At 60.6% G+C, this 15370-nt stretch overlaps 2 protein-coding genes across 4 annotated transcripts; both read right to left on the bottom strand.

Annotated features, from left to right (window-relative positions):
* Positions 1–504: 504 nt before the first annotated feature.
* On the bottom strand, positions 505–4717 carry KLHL30 (kelch like family member 30). 3 transcript variants are annotated; one of them, XM_027801090.2, is made up of 7 exons: positions 3466–4717; positions 3205–3373; positions 2908–2994; positions 2535–2690; positions 2252–2440; positions 1528–1673; positions 505–954 (listed from the first exon to the last, which is right to left on the bottom strand). In XM_027801090.2, the coding sequence occupies exons 1-7, from the start codon at positions 4237–4239 to the stop codon at positions 721–723; spliced, it is 1755 nt and encodes a 584-aa protein (XP_027656891.1). In that variant the 5' UTR covers positions 4240–4717; the 3' UTR covers positions 505–720. The 3 variants fall into 3 exon arrangements, with proteins under 3 accessions (XP_027656891.1, XP_027656890.1, XP_027656892.1); XM_027801089.2 differs by having other exon boundaries at positions 812–1673; positions 3466–4291; positions 4553–4717; XM_027801091.2 differs by lacking the exon at positions 505–954 and having other exon boundaries at positions 1535–1724.
* A 387-nt stretch (positions 4718–5104) lies between these two features.
* Positions 5105–8582, bottom strand: ESPNL (espin like). Its single transcript, XM_055723835.1, is given in 4 exon segments — positions 5105–5621; positions 5623–6411; positions 6482–7007; positions 8455–8582. Coding segments are annotated over 4 exon segments (1881 nt in total). The 3' UTR covers positions 5105–5183.
* Between the last annotated feature and the right edge of the window lie 6788 nt (positions 8583–15370).

The following is a 15370-nucleotide window of genomic DNA, read 5'->3' as shown; positions in this document are numbered from 1 at the left end:
AAGGTGCCCTCTGCCACGGCGGATTCGGCAGGAGGCACCACCTGGCTCTGTCCTGGCACTAGGAGCCACCGAGGAGCTGGCCACTTTGCTTTGAGCCTTGGGTCACTTCCCAGGGGCGTGTGCTGCGTATTCTGGGAGAGAAACCAGGGTGAAAGCATCCTACTGCAGGCCCCTGTGCCACCCAAGGACACAGAGCATCCAAAAGCTGGTTCATTGCCAGTTGTTCTGCTCCACGGGACGCTGGGGTGGGTCTGACACTTCAGTCTGGGCCAGAGACATGCTGGAGAGCTTTGGGTTTTGGGAAAGAGAGATTCCCCCAGCCCCCCTCGTTTCCCTTTGCTGGATATCAACGTGATGGCGAAAGAGGCCATGACCACCAGGCAGCAACATGCCTTCAGTGGGATGCACTACACTTTGGGAGGACTCAAAATACCCTAAAAGCTTTGGAGTTTTAGAGGGGGAAGAAGACAATTCTTAAAAAAACCCAAAACACACCACACAAGCTAAGAGAGAGCATTAACCAAAGCGTATTTATAAGGAAAAGCCTTTTCCCCACAGTGGCAAGGTGGAACAAGATGCCCCAGCCAGCCTGGTGATGGGGTTTCTATATCCTCCACCCTGCAGAGCTGAGCTGGCAGCAGCGAGACACGCAAGAGGGGGAAAAGTAGCTGCACAGGATGACAGGCAATATTGTGGGCTCTCCTGCCACCCATGGTCACCCTAGAAAGCCTCCGTCCACTTGGAGGTGTCCATGAAGATGGAGGAGGAGCTGTGGAAGAGCCAGAGGCAGGGCAGGGAGCCCTCCCGTGTCCAGAGGTCCTTGGTGCAGTCATACACCTCCATCTCCACCCGGTAGTCCCCGTCCATGCCTTTCCAGTGGCCACCGGTGACAAAAAGCCGGTCGCCCAGTGGCACCATCCCGCCGTTCTCATGGAGTGTGTGCAGGAGCTGCACCTGCACAAGGGGCAGGGTGGGATGTGTGGGGACCCCCTGCTCCCACTGTGGAGGACATCAAGCCACTGAGTGTGTCCCCTTGCCCCATCCTCTCTGCAAGGTCTGAGGGCCCCTGCAGACACATCTTGCTTTTAGCAGCATCCACATGTTGTGCTTGTATGGGAGAAAGGTTGGGGATGCTGCAGGGAGCAGAGGGTCTCAAGAACAGAAGGGACAGGTAGGATTCTGCTGAACTGCACAGACAGGAGCCCCGCACACCATGTAGGAGGGTGATGCTAGGAAAAGGGGGTCCTGTGGGCTTCTGCAGCGTGAACACTTTTTAAAATCAGCAACTTGGTGCAAAGGCTGTGCTCCTAGTGTGGGTGTGACAGGGCAGGAGGGAAGGAAGGACTGGGGCATCTTGAGCTCCGCAGGGGTTAATAGAGCCAAGGGCTGAGCAGGCAGGAGGGACAAGGGGTGCTGGCACCTGGGATAAGAGGTGTGGAGGGTATGTTTGTGGGGTGCTGGTGGGGAAGGAAGAGCTGCCCTACCTCCCTGGGAGGGCAATTGCACCCTGCCCCCACAGCCCACTACCTTCTGCCAGATGTTGGCCTCTGGGTTGTACATGTAGACCTTCTTGGTGTTGTCCCCAATGAGGTAGATGAGCCCGCGCAGCGTGGCACAGCGTGGGGCTGAGAGGTACTTGGGGATGAAGGGGGATGTGATAACACTCCACAAATCTGCAAGGAGCAGCCATCAGCAGTGTGTCCCACCCTTGGCCCTCGATGCAGCTGCCAGTGACCGAAAAAAGCATTGCCGAGCGCATGGCTATTTAAGGGTGAGTTTGAAAGGGAAGGGACAGAGCAGCCAGGCAGGGTGGCACCCACGGTCCCCATTTCAGACAAGGGTTATGCATAAAAAAAGTGTGGGGGTGTTACTATTTGTAGTGGTGGTGTGGGATGGGGGAGACCACCACAGACTGCACGGAGCCTGCCTGAGGAGGTGGCATTGTCATAGGAGTTTAATTTCTCCCTAAGGTGGGCTGCCTCCCCCACTTCTCTGCCCCAGAGATCCAGCTCCACTGCAGCTCAGGTCTGGGCTGGGCTGGAGGTCTGCAACTCAGGTCCATGCTGCCAGCAGCCGTGCTCCTTGGCTGGACCCAGCCCCATGCTACAGCCATCACTAGACCCCATTAACACCTGATCCCATCCTGCAGGACCGTGCCTGGCAGCACAGAACGTCACCTGCCTGGGGGTCCCCCTCAGTCCTGCTCCCCAGGAAGGCATCGGTAGGGCATGGCAATGGGGCCAACTCTCACCTTGGACAGGGTTGTAGCACTGCAGGGTGAGCGCGTTGTACTTGATGGCACAGGAGCCCACCAGGTAGAGCTTGCCCAAGCAGCTGGCAGCTGCAAAATTGCTCACATACTTCAGGGCTGGGCTGATGGCACACCAGCTCTTGTTGTAGGGGTCATAGCGCTCCACCTCCACCACATCCACTGTCGTCCCTGCAGGGTGGCAGGATACTGCAGCCTCCCTGTTGCTTTGGGGCACCCATGGACCCCTGCCCCGGCAGCACCTGTGGGGTCTTTGCAGCCTTACCCCCAATGACGTAGATCTCACCATTGAGGACTGCACTGGTGTGGTTTGTCCGGGCTTTCAGCATGGAAGCGATGGGCTTCCAGGCACCATCCATCCGGCAGAAGCACCAGGCCTGAGTTGTTGACCATGTGTCATTCTGGGACCCTCGGGAGCCACCTGGTGAGGGATGGGTCAGGCGGGCCACCCACTCAGAACACAGTTGTCTCTGGGCACCCCTTGCCAGCAGCTATATCCACCCAAGAGGGGAGCAAGGAGAGGGCTGGTCTTGGAGAGGTGGGTAGCCCCCACTCCCATGCCAGCATGCTGTGCTCACATCTTTGCCCCCCATCCTCCTTGGGGACCCCCACTCCACCCCAGCAACCCTGGCACCTACCTGTGACGTATACATCATTGTTCAGAGCCACCAGGGAAAAGCCCCATTTGTTGTAATCAGGGAAGTCAGGCAGAACCATCCATTGCCCTGAAAGCCAGTGGAGCCAAATGATGACCCGCCCCCAGCCAGCAAATGACACCTTTCAGCCAGCCCTATTTTGCTCTTCTCTTCCCCCTCCCCTCCCCCCTCCCCCCCTAGTACACCTGACACCAGATCGTTTGGCAACAGGTGGCTTTGGGGTAGATGGAGGGTTAATTAACATGCAGGGAGGGGGTAGTGTGTGCCGTGGGGACTTACTGCTTTTGGGGTTGTAGAAGGCAAAGTTCCTGGGGGCAGCCGACACCTCCAGCCCCCTGTCCTCATCCCCACCCTCCTCCAGCACACGGCCGCCGACCACCACCAACACCTCCTCCAGCTTCTGCGGTGGAGTTGGAGGGTTCTTTTGGGCACTGGCATCACTCTGCCCCTGATGAAGAGGCCGGGACAAGGCCATTAGGCTCTGAGCTGAGCCTTCCCCCCCAGCTTGGGGGGTGGGATTTAGGGCAGGGGAGTACCCACTGTGGTGCGGGATTGGGCAACGAGGGCCTTGCTGGCATCTGAGTCACGGATGAGGGGCTCAGTGGCAAGCAGGTTCTGCAGGTACTGGTCGGGCAGTGAGACAAGGTGGGCCAGCTCCAGCAGCTCAGGCAGAAACTGGGCTCGGGGCCCTGGGTCATGGCGTACCCAGCGCAGCACAGCTTCAGCCAAGCTCTGCTCCTCCTGCACCTGCAGCTGGTCATTGGAGAGATACGTGGCCAATCTCTCCTTGGAGAGCTGGAGGAACTCCTCCTGCAGAGAGACGGCTTCAAAGTTCTCCTGCAAGAAAGACCAGGCCTTGGAGGAGACCTCAGGGCAGCCGTGGCTCTCACCAAACTCGCAGATACCTAGGCAGTTGGTGGCGTCCATCTGCTGCCGGAGGTAGCGGCTGCAGACCTTCTGGATAGTGGGGAAGTGGAGCTGGCTGGAGGTCCGCATCAGCCCCTCCACATTGCCCTGGTTGATGGTGACCTTCCCCGTGTAGGTGAAGTCAAGCAGCATCTCCAGTGCACTGGGGTCCACCTCCTTCAGCTCCACACGCGCTGCAATGCTCTCAGCAAAGTCACCAGAGAACATGGCATGGAAGTAGTGGCTGCAGAGGGCCAGGATGCCACGATGGCAGGGGAACTCTCGCCCACCCACCACCAGTGTCACATCCGCCAGTTTAGGGTTGGCACGTAGCCGCTGCAGCCCCTCCAGGATGCCCTGGGCATGTGAAGGCAGGCAGAAGTCAAAGTCATCCACGTTCCTCACCATGGTGCTGGGGATGGCCGTAGGGCCTTGCTGGCGGAGCGTGAAGAGGGTGTCCCTGCCAGGAAAAGGCAATGGCACCTCCCTCTCTCCCCCCTCCCGGCACAACCCCGCATTCCCAGCGCCCGAGTTACAAGCCCGGGCAGGGGCAGGAGAAGTGCTCCCCGGAGTGCCCCACTCCCGCTTCCACCGATGGCCGTGATTGCTCCTCCCCGTGCTCCGAGCTGCCCTGCCAGGGCTGCCACCGGTTCTTCCGCAGTGGGGATGTTTTGGGGGCTGGGTTGAGCCCCACTCTGGCTCCCTCCCCTCCCGCTCTCACCTGCGTTCTGCAGCTCTCCGGCCAGCCTGCCAGGCAGGGAAGTGGCCGCGCCCCGGGCACTGGGGAGGGACCCCCGCGCGACGCGGGATACAGCCGGGACGGGGCGGGGAACACACTATTTTTAGGCGGCACCCGGCCACCGCTCCCCGCTCTTAAAGGCACCGTAGGGGCCCATCGCTGTCGCCCCGCGGCTTTGCTGCTTTTCGGAAAGCAACCCTCCGCGGCCAGCCAGGCATCGCAAGCTTGGGGGAAAAGGCTCACCCAGCATCACCTCCCCTCTACACCACACCCCCCCCCCCATCCCAACCCCATCGGTCGCCAGGGGTGCCCGCGATGTCCCTCCTCCACCCGGCTGTGGCTGCCGATGCCAACTGTTAAACATAGCACGTTATCTCATTCCTCGGCGTCCACAAATAAACGGCGGCAGCCGCCTCGCCGCGGGGAGCGGGCGCCAAGACAACGATCTCGGCGGGGCAGGTGGGGTGGCGGGTCGGCGTGCCGAGACAGTCCCCTCCGCCCAAAAGCTTTCTCCAACGCCCCGGCAAGCCTCACTCTGCTTGGACAGAACCGAAAAGGTGTTTATTCCAGCCTGCAGCTTCACGCAGCCCTCTGCCCTCCCCACCAGCGGGCATCACTCCTCCAGGCTGAAGATCTCGGCTTCTTTCTCCTTCCAAAAGGCGAAGCTGCGGTCGATGTAGCGGCAGATCTCCTCCCCCTCTTCCCCGGGCTCCGCCGGCCGTTGGCCCGAGCTCTGCGGGGATCCGAAAAACCTCGCCTTGATGTCGTCGAAGCCGTCCTGCCAGCCCCGCCGGCCGGCGGCAATCTCGTCGGTGACGGCGCGGTGGAAGGTGCGCACCGCCCGCCAGCCGTGCCGGCCCAGCTGCTCGAAGACCTCGAAGCAGAGGAGGTGGCGGCCGCGGCGCTCCTCGGCGGGCAGCTCCTGCTCCAGGATGCGGAAATATCCCAGCATGAAGAGCTCCAGCGACAGGCTCTCGTAGTCGGCCGGTCCGCCCCCGGGCCCCGCCACGAATTGCTCCGGGGAGAGCGGCGTGTGACCGGCGCAAGGGGCCGGCGGGGGGCGGGGGGCGGCGGGAGGCGGCGTCCCGCCAGCCGCCCAGAAGCCGCTGGATCGCCGCCATCTGCCGCGCCAGGCGGGCCGCTCCCCCCGCCCCGGTCCCCGCTGCCTCCCTGAGATCCCCCACGGCCGGCGGGGACGGCCCGTAGGCGGAGCGTCTCCAGTGGCTCAGGAAGAGCATCACGATCCTCTCCTTCCTCAAGCTGCCCCACTCCGGCCCCGGCCCCGGGGAGCCGCCGCCGTCGGAAAACGCTTCCTCGCAGCTGATGCCCGAATCGCTGGCGGCCTCCGCACGGCTCTCCGCGGGTGCCTTCCCCCCCGCCGACCCCCAGGCAGACTCGAAGGCGCCGCGGAGGCTGCGAACGCAGACCCCGCACTGACGGATCTCCCGCTGTACCAGGCTGCCCGCCGGCTCCAACGGCTGCCGGCGGGCGGGGGAAGCGGCGGCGGCGGGGGGGGAGGCGACCCGCGCCCCCTCGGCGTTCGCCAGCAGCGCGGCCAGGCTGCTGACGGCGCCGGCCAGGCGACCGCACCAGAGGGGCAGGGGCTGCCCGGGGGCAGGCGGGGGGCTGCGCACAGTGATGCTGAGCAGCGGGGCGGGCAGGAGGTCGCGCAGCTCCCGCGCCAGACGCCGCAGCTCGCCCTGGTACGCCTCGCCCCGCCGCCGCAGCCTCAGGCTCTCCACCGCCCGCTCCAGCTGCTGCAGGTCCGCTTCCGTCAGCAGCTCCCCGAAGGGGCCCAGCACGGCCTGGCGGGAGGGCGAGAAGCGCCAGGAGCCCGCGTCCTGCGGAGAGGGGCCGTCAGCGTCCCCCCGGGCCGCCGGCGTGCGCCCGCCGCCCCGGGCCGCCCCGTACCTGGCCGTCCACCGCCTCCTCATCCGCCAGCCGGGCCCGCAGCCGCCGCACCATCACTTGCCGCTTCCACTCGGGGATGAGGCGGCCCCGCTCGTCGTGCGTGGGCACCAGGGCGTCCGCGTCTGCCTCCGCGGGTTCCAGCCCGGGGAGGTCCGCCGGCTCGGCTGGCTCACCCTGCACGGGCAGAGTCACGAGGGGCTCGGGAGGGGGCGGCAGCCGAGCGGGCGAGCCGGGGGCCGTGGGCGGAAACAGCGACCTACCGGGTGGGTGAAGAAGGGCGCCGGGATCCTGGCCCGCTGCGAGGGCTTGCCGAGCTTGAGCTCTGCCGGCACCGACCTGCCGGGCTCCATCCCGGCCGGCGCGGGCCTCCTCCTGGAGGAGGGCAGGCAAGGGGAGATGGGACCCCCAACACCCCCAGGGCCCCCGACGCGTGACCGGGTGAGGGGTGCCCCTCGAGGATTCCCAGTATGTCACCTCGGTCCTTGCGGGGAACTCTTCCCGGGAAAGACCCACACGGGGGCGTTTCCTTCAGAAGACGGATGGAGCTGCGGGGCCCCCGCTGCCCCCGCCCTCCTGGGGGTCACCGCGACGGCCCTGCAGCCGAGGACCGAGCCCGCGGCTGCCCCATTGCCGCCAGCTCTCCTCCGGGCGCCCCATGCCCCCGGCCCACCCGCCCCGCTCCCCGGGGGGGCAGTGGGCTGGCTTCCCTCAGGGGACAGGGGCGACCGCAGCCCCAGCGGGGGCCTTACCTGCCACAGAGGGCTGAGCCAGCCGCCGGGACAGCAGGCACCCGGGACCCGCCCCGTCGAGTGGAGGGGGTCGGGTCCTGCCCTGCCCTGCCCAGGCAGCACCCAAAGGTGGGTGCAGCTGCACCCACAAAGTCCCCGTGCAAGGAACAATACGTGCTAGGGGGGGGCAGGGCGGCTGGAGGGGTCGGCCAGCCCTGGAGCAGGCAGGGGCCACAGCTGCAGCGCTGGGGCAGGGCAGAGAGCACACTGAGCATCACATTAATATTTGACAGGGGCATCGAGTGGCAACGCTGGGGCTCAGTGGGTGGCACCGGCGCTGGTCCTGGAAACAGCAGCTCTGTAGCTTGGCTCCAAGCCTTGTCCCTTGCCTCACGCCAACAGACAATGGCCAAAACTGGTCATGGCATCTGTTCCCACACATGGCCAGGCCAGATTCTGGGGACAGAGGGAGGATTTTGCACTGGCTGGCACAGAGGGCAGGTACCAGCAGTGAGCGATCTTCAGCTGAGGGACCTGTCGCACTGCTGCCCAGACATCTGTTACCGATATTCAGCCACGTTTGTGTTCTTTCACTCCATTGCCATCCATTATATATGGCCAGGATGGATCAGTGGGGCTCAGTTACACATGAGAAATTCAATCAAGGGGCTGGAATAAAATCAAGAAGCAGCAGATCAAAGACTGTAAACACCGATCCCCTGGTGAGAATCCATTACAGGTTCAGCCTCTTAATCCCTCTCCAGCACTGGTGCAGGCTGATGCCTGGCTCTCATGGGTGGATGATCTGATGCTACCCTGCAATACAGCCACAGTGCCAGAGCCAGTTATGCGGTGCCAGTGGCAACGCAGTGCTCTGCAATATTGATTGGGATGTAGTATGAAACACAGGAGCATGGCCCGGTGCTGGAGGTACCACGTGTCTCAGGTTAAGCAGACAGATGTTGCAAGCTGTGGCATGAGCCATGCATGAACCCATTCCTGTCTTGCTGCCAGCATGGCAAGCAAGGGCCAGAGCTTTGTCAGCTGTTGGGGCAAGGGGGGATTTTGCCAAAAGCCCTGCAAGAGCTGGATCTTCCTTTAGGTACCAGAAAGCCACTCACAAATGTCCTGCCTCCTGCTCCCCTGGAGTGCTGGGGAAGGATGGACAGGTCTACCTTGATGCCTGGCCGTGGCCTGGGACTGCCTACGAGAGGATGCAGCTTAGAGGGAGCCTTTGGGAAGTACCAAAGAGCCACCTCCCGCTTGCCAGTGTTTTCCGATCCAAATTTCTGTGAGCTCTCCATATTTGCATCCATCTCCAGGGCCCGGAAGGTACTGAGAGGCCATGGTTGCCCTGAGCAGTCTGACACCATGCTCAGCTACCCTTCTTGGGGCAGATGTAGCCCTCAGGACTCTCAACACCAACATTTGGGTCCCCTTCCTGGGAAACAAGGTCTGCCAAGGTGGCAGGCAAGGGTGGGAAGTGGCTGAGCACCAATGCTGGGAGATCCCCAGCCACCAGGTGTGTGGGAGGAGATGGTGTGGAGCAGCAGCAAGGAGCTGGCACCCCTGGGGGCACAGTGCCACTGCACAGCTGCTGGGGCCACCCCGCTGCGGGGAAGGGCCACGGGTTTCCCTGAAGAAGAGACTCCCAAAATGTGAGGCACATCCCAGCTGGGGCTGCTTCTCCCGCAGGCAGCTACCCTTGGGCAGGCGGCTGTGCCAGGGCTGCCTCCCCCAGCCCGGAGAGCCTCCCGGCGGGACCACAACCCTCCGCAGCACGGGGGTGTGGGGGCCAGGAGAGGAGAGGAGGGTCTCCCTGAAACCTCCCTCTCAGCTGCTTTTGTCGCCCTGGCCTTCAGGAGAGCAGGCACTGGCCCCTTCGGAGATCTGCTGGCAAGAGTCCCAGGGCACTCCCCCTTCCCCTTCCCGGGATGCATCCCATCTCTGCAGGGATGAGCAAAGTGTCAGAGAAGAAGCCAGTAGTGGCCCCTCTCACCCAATTCCCACATTTGTCCCCCTCTAACAGTCCTTGACGCTTTTCCCGGCCTCTCGCCCAGCTCCCAGGGCCATCTCCTTCCCTCTCCCCCAGTTCCCAGGGCCGGACCCCTCTCACTCCCCCAGTTGTGCAGTGATGAGCAAGCAGACACGGAAGAAACCAGGCACAGACCCTCTCAGGATCCCCTGTGTTTCTATTTCAGCGGGGCCATGGGGTGCCCGGCCGCCTCGCTCGGTAGCAGGGCAAGGGGAGGTGTTGCGCGTCATCCCCCACGCCCAGCTCTTCCTCCAATAACCTGTGCACCCATTGCAGCTCTTCCATGATCTCCCGCAACTGGCGGAGAGGGCTGCGGTCTCTGTCCTGCTGGCCGGACAGTATGTGGACACGCTGGCGGGGCATGGGGGCTCTGCGCTCCCCAGGGCCGTCGGGGAGTCTCTGGCGTTGGGCACCGCTGGGGCCCTGCTGCTGCTGCCGCTGCCGCTGCTGCCGCCTCCGCTGCTGCTGCCGCCTCCGCCTCTGCTGCCCGCCCCGGCTCTACTTCAGGATGGAGGTGGCCGTGATGATGGCAGGCCACCCCATCGTGTTCCTCCTGTCCCTGCAGGCGGTGGATGGCCATGATGTGCCCCCGGCAGAGCGGGCAGGTGGCAGTGACGCTGGTGTCAGCCCAGCGCTGGATGCAATCATGGCAGAATGCATGCCAGCATGGGTCCACGGCAGCGGGGCCTTTGAAGGGACCCAAGCAGATGGGGCAGGCGTCCTCCTGCAGGGAGATCCTGGTGGCTCCTGGCACTGCCAGCTCATGCCTGGATGCCTCCATTGCTGCTGCTGGCAGTTGGTGTCCCGTCAGCTGCTGGCGACACTTGCTGTCTCACTTGCCACTGGCCGAACTTGTTGGATGCCACTGGTGAGACTCGAAGGCTCAGGTGCCACCGGCAGGACTCAAAGTCTCGGGTGCTGCTGGTGGGACTCGAAGGCTCAGGTTCCTCCGGCAGGACTCGCTGGCTCCTGGGCTGCTGGCAGCTCTCAACGTCTGGCGTGCTGTGGCAGAACTCGATGGCTCGGGTGCTGCCCACAGGACTCGACGTCCCATCTGACGCTGGCAGCACACAACGCTGGCTGGCACGTGTTGCTTCCCAGCGCAAGTGATGTCATGGGGTGATTGTGACATCACAGTGTTCTGAGGGGTGCCTGTGCGGATGCACCCAGGCGCTCGCCCAGCCTCAGAGACAGGCCCTGCGGTGCAAAGCCCCTCCGGCAGCGTTGCTTCACACCTCCGTGCCTGCTCAGGCCCCTTTCAGGCATCCCTGCTGCTGTTGGTTCTTGCGCCAGCATCAGACGCTTGCGGAGCGGTTGGGGCTTGCAGGGCCCTCCGGGGGTCACCTGGTGCCAGCCCCTGCTGAAGGAGGGCCACCCTGAGCCGGATGGACGCTGGGCACCACTGGGAAGGGCCAGGCTCCATCTTTGCACCCTCCCTTCAGACAGTGACCTATATGGAGACGGTGCCCCCGAGCCTTCTCTTCTGCAGGCTGAAGAGTCCCATGTCTCCCTGCCTGTCCTCACTGGAGAAATGCTCCGGTCCCTTCCCCACCTTGGTGGCTCTTCACTGGGCTCTCTCCAGTCAGTATCTGTTTCTCATGCCCTGGGGAGCCCGGTGCTGGATACGGGGCTCTGGGGGTGGCTTCACCAGTGCTGGGCAGAAGGGAAGGATCTACTCCCTATGCCTGCGGGCACTGCTCCTCCTCATGCAGCCCAGCACGCCAGTGGCCACCTTTGCTGGCTCCACTTCAACATAGTGCCCACCAGGGCCTTTTCTGCAGAGCTGCCTTCTAGCCGGGTACCGCAGCATGTCCTCCTGCCCGGGGCTCTTCCTCCCCACGGGCAGGACTTTGCATGTCCCTTGATTGAACTTCAGGAAATTTCCATTGGCCCATTTCTGCAGCTTGTCGAGGTCCCTCTGGGTGGCAGCGTGATCCTCTGGTGTCTCAGGTACTCCTCCCAGTGTTGAGTCACCAGCAGACTTGCTAAGGGTGCAGGGTGCCCCATCATCCAGATCACTAGTGATGAGGAAGAATATCAGACCCAGCGCTGGCACCCGGGGTACACCACTCATGACTGGCCTCCGTCTGTGCATCACGCCACTGGTAACATCCTCTATTCGCAGACCTAGAGCATCAGCATTCAAAAACCACTTCTTCACAGATCAGAGACTATTTGTAAAGTTCCACCTCCCACAAGCCTCCTGCTGTCTCCAAAACCATGAGAAGTTTCTGTTCTATCGTTTACTGGCCCCAGTTCACATTTTCATCTCGAAATACAGGAGCTATGGAATATAACACTGGATTTGAATTGTTTGCCGCCTCCTCTTTTCTTAAAAATACCATTGTAGCACTACATGCTGAAACCACCTCTCTGAATCATTTTGGGCTCCCTGCCTGAAACACTGAGGACGCCACCACAAAGCTCAGAGAAGCTCCGGGAGCTGCCAGACCAGACATTCCCAAAACGATGACAGTTCATATCCCTTCGCCGAGATGGATCTTGGGCCCCTAAGGAAGTCATAAGTGCAAATGAGACTCCTTGTGCCCTCACACAAGAGTTTCAGCACAATGTTTGGCATCAGAAAGCTTGGTGAGAAAGAAATATCACAGCCCAGGCCTTCCCTAGAGCCAGAAAACCACCACAGAAAGCCTTTGGAGACAATCGAAGGAGAGACACAGCCAGAACTGTCTCTCCCACCTCTGCTGTGGGCCAGAGGCAGTGCTAGACCTTTGCCTCCCTCACCGATGAGGGCCTTGATGACAGATTTCACAAAGGTCAAAGCAGCACCATGACTCCTGTGCTAGAAAAAAAGAGCTGCCAAGGTCAATCCCACTGTTGGCCGTTTCTCTTCTGTCCGTTGGCTCACAGTTGTCACCCAAACTCTTGTGACGTTCTGCACTGAAGCTAGGCAAGGGCTGGCCCTGACCTCCAGGACTGCCCCAAGTCCTCTCAAGTCAGCTGGATGGCACCATCAGAACTGGGTCCTGCGACAGTTCTCCCAGTCCCACAGCAAGATGTAGGTGCTCCCTCCAAATATTTGAGCCGAGTTTCATTAGGCAGGAGCTGCAGTTCTCAGGGTATGTCCCTGCCATGCAAATCCGTTCCTGACCCTGCTGCTTCTTGCGGCGTTACTCAGGTGGCAGAGAAGGGTCCAGGAGGCTGGACCTACAACTCAACGCCTACTAATGAACAGGCACCAAAAAGCCCCTCTGTAACCACTGCCGGAGCAGAGGGACACACAGATCACTCTGCAATCACGCCCAAGGACACAGCCATAAAAATAAAAGCTTTTTATTGATATACCATTACAGAAACATCTGAGTAACATTCTCAACAGGACGGGAAGCTCTGCGCCCTGGGGGCAAGCGCAGGCAGTGCACTCCAGGGTCTGCCCTGCTCAAAGACAAAAGAAGTTTGCCCGAGAAAGTTTTTGGAGACAAATGTAAAATAGACACGGGGAAAGAGCTGGAGAGGTTTATGTATTGTCTATCGAATTATGTTCTCTTCAATGCCCTTACATTTTACAATAAAAAGTTTCATTACCTCTTTTACCCTTAAGACAATGTTGCTAGTGTTTTTATAAGGAAAAAAGTGTATGCCTAGTCTCTTCTGAGTGATTTTTTTTCTTTTTTTTTTCTTCTCTTTATCTAGACTAGTTGAATTGAATACATTCACTCTTAAGAACTTCATCCACCGAGATATGAAGCCAGACAACTTCTTTATGGGCCGTGGGAAGAATTCCCTTATTGATTCCATTCCTATAATAAACTGTGCAGTCTATGTTAGATAGACTGGCTGCAGTAGCCAATTTTTTTCGCAAGGCAACAGCTCCATCCAGACTAAGGGCAGCGCATGCGCAGAATCGGCTTGACGCCTAGGGGCGGGGCTCCCGGCTATGTACGCGTATGGGCTGCGCATACGGCCCCGGAAGGTGGGTTCATTGCCGGCCCGTGCGGCGCGCCGGAGCGGCTGTGGCGGTCTGGGGCCTTCGCCGGGAGCTTGGAAGACTTTCGGCGGCTGCTGGGTGAGCGGTCGGGCTGGGGGCGGCCGGGGGCCGGTGGGTGAGCCCGGGCGTGGCCGTCGGGCAGCGGCCGACTGGGGGGGACGTGGCGGGCCGGCGCTCGGCCGCGACAGGGAGCGTCTGGTGCCCGCGGCGGGCGGGCTGCGGCGGGCGGCCCGGCCCGGGACCGGCGGGGCTGCCGGCGGTTCTCGTCTCCTCGGCAGCGACGGTGGTCAGCGGGCTGCTCACGGTGCTGCTTTTTTTTTTCTCGGAGCTGCGTCGCTACCTCAGCTAGGAGGCGAGGAGCGGTGGCCGGGCCCTGGAGGGGGGTCGGCCCGCGGCGCCCCGCCGCCCCCCCGCCGCCTCCGGGCAGCCGCTGCAGCCGCCGCAGCCGCCGCAGCTCTGCGCGGGGCTTTGTCTTTCCCCCAGCCGCTGGCCGGGGCCGTGGCAGCGGGCTGGGGCTGCCGGCCCCCGCGGCCCTCAGAGGCTGCCTTGGGGCCTGCGGTAACGCTGTCGCGGGGGGTGGCTCAGGAGCCTCTTCCCGTCCCTGCGAGCGGGCAAGGGAAGGAAAAGACAGCCGGCGGTGGAATCCCCACCTCTCGCCCCCGACTGCTGATTTCTCTAAAAACTATTGCAAAAGGCAAGTGTTTAACTACCGGGGAGGGTTGGGAGGCAGCAGCTCAGGTGTCTCGCTGATCCTGTGTCGTGACAGTCAGCTCCTGGGCCGGAGCAGCCGAGGGGAAGAGGCCTTTGGGTTTGCTTCCCAGTGAAATGGGGCTCTTTTGTTTTTTTTCTTTGTACCTAGGTTCATCCGGAATTGTACGTTGACAAATCAAGAGGAGCTAAAGTGAAGGTCAGTCTAGATGTTAGTTTTCCACATATGCCTTGTGCTTGTGAGTCGGACTGCTGACTATGGAGGGATAACTTGTACTTGCGGAGGGCCCACGAGGCTCTGTGTGCCCGCTGCTTCTGAGTGCTGCGCTGCTGCTTGGGCAATAATTGGACTGTAATGCCAACGCCACATGTTAGCCTTTCTCCAGAAGTTACAAAAGCAGAATGAGTGTTAAGAATCTGATTACCTTTTAACTAAATTCAAAACAAAGTTGCGGGATGAAGTGACTGGAAGTCTTACAAGTCTGACTGGATATTGCTGCCGTGCATGTTATCTGCCTGTCTACCGATATCGTTCCTGCCTCTTGTTCTGTTGTGGTAATTCCTTTGGGTAATGCGTTGGGCTCTGAATGTAGTGCTTCTTGACTTCCTCCTGACCCCCCGAGATGTTAGCGGTCTTTGTCTTCCTCACGTTTCACAGGGCGTGGGAAGGCAGGAGAGACTGGAAGCCTTGGCTGTTGTGTGCGGAGAAGCTGTCAGCCTTTTGAGAGAGCATCTAGCCAGCAAGCGCCTTGTGGTGCTTTGGTACCAAGCTGATACCACAGGCCTCAATCTTTTTTTTGTGAAAAGGGATCACAAGGAAATGTGCTGATGTTGAAGGGGGAAAGGTAGGAGGCAGCTTTCAACCAATTTTAGGCTTAACTCTTGTGTTCCTGAGAATGGTTCTGGGCTTTGAAGGGTTTGCTTTTGGCTTTTTGCCTTAAGCACGCATCCTCCATCACCACTATCTGTGTGTGCTGAGCTGCTGCTCTAGGGAACTGTGGTGATACAGATTGTGTGCATGCCGACCATCTTGAAGGCCATAGCTGTACTTTACCCTAGAAAAGCTTTCCGTAATACTACGCTTCTGTTAGGATGCAATTTTCTCAAATTCCGCACCCCCCCCCCCCCAAGGTGATTTTCCCACACACCTGCAGGCAGCAGGACTAATGTCACCTCCTTTTGCCCACTTGGGCTTGGACTAAAATCCCTTCCCTGACTGTTCTTTAGCTTTTACAGCCTTTGAGCCTTCCCTTGGGCCTGGTTGATAGTCTTTTGCCATTTCACTCTGTTCACAGCCAGCGTGAGTCTAGGTACAGACTATCTCAAAGAATTTCAGTTACACGATAAACCTGCTTTTTTGTAAATTAATTTTAGCATTTTAATTGCTTTCAAAGGGTACTACGGGAAATTCTGTCCACATGGTGGCCTAGCATAAGCAATGATGGAAAGGTGCATCAGGTGTGACCTCT

Source organism: Falco cherrug, chromosome 11 (assembly GCF_023634085.1).
Source record: "Falco cherrug isolate bFalChe1 chromosome 11, bFalChe1.pri, whole genome shotgun sequence".
Classification (NCBI taxonomy): domain Eukaryota; kingdom Metazoa; phylum Chordata; class Aves; order Falconiformes; family Falconidae; genus Falco; species Falco cherrug.
This window is presented reverse-complemented; position numbering and strand designations above follow the sequence as displayed.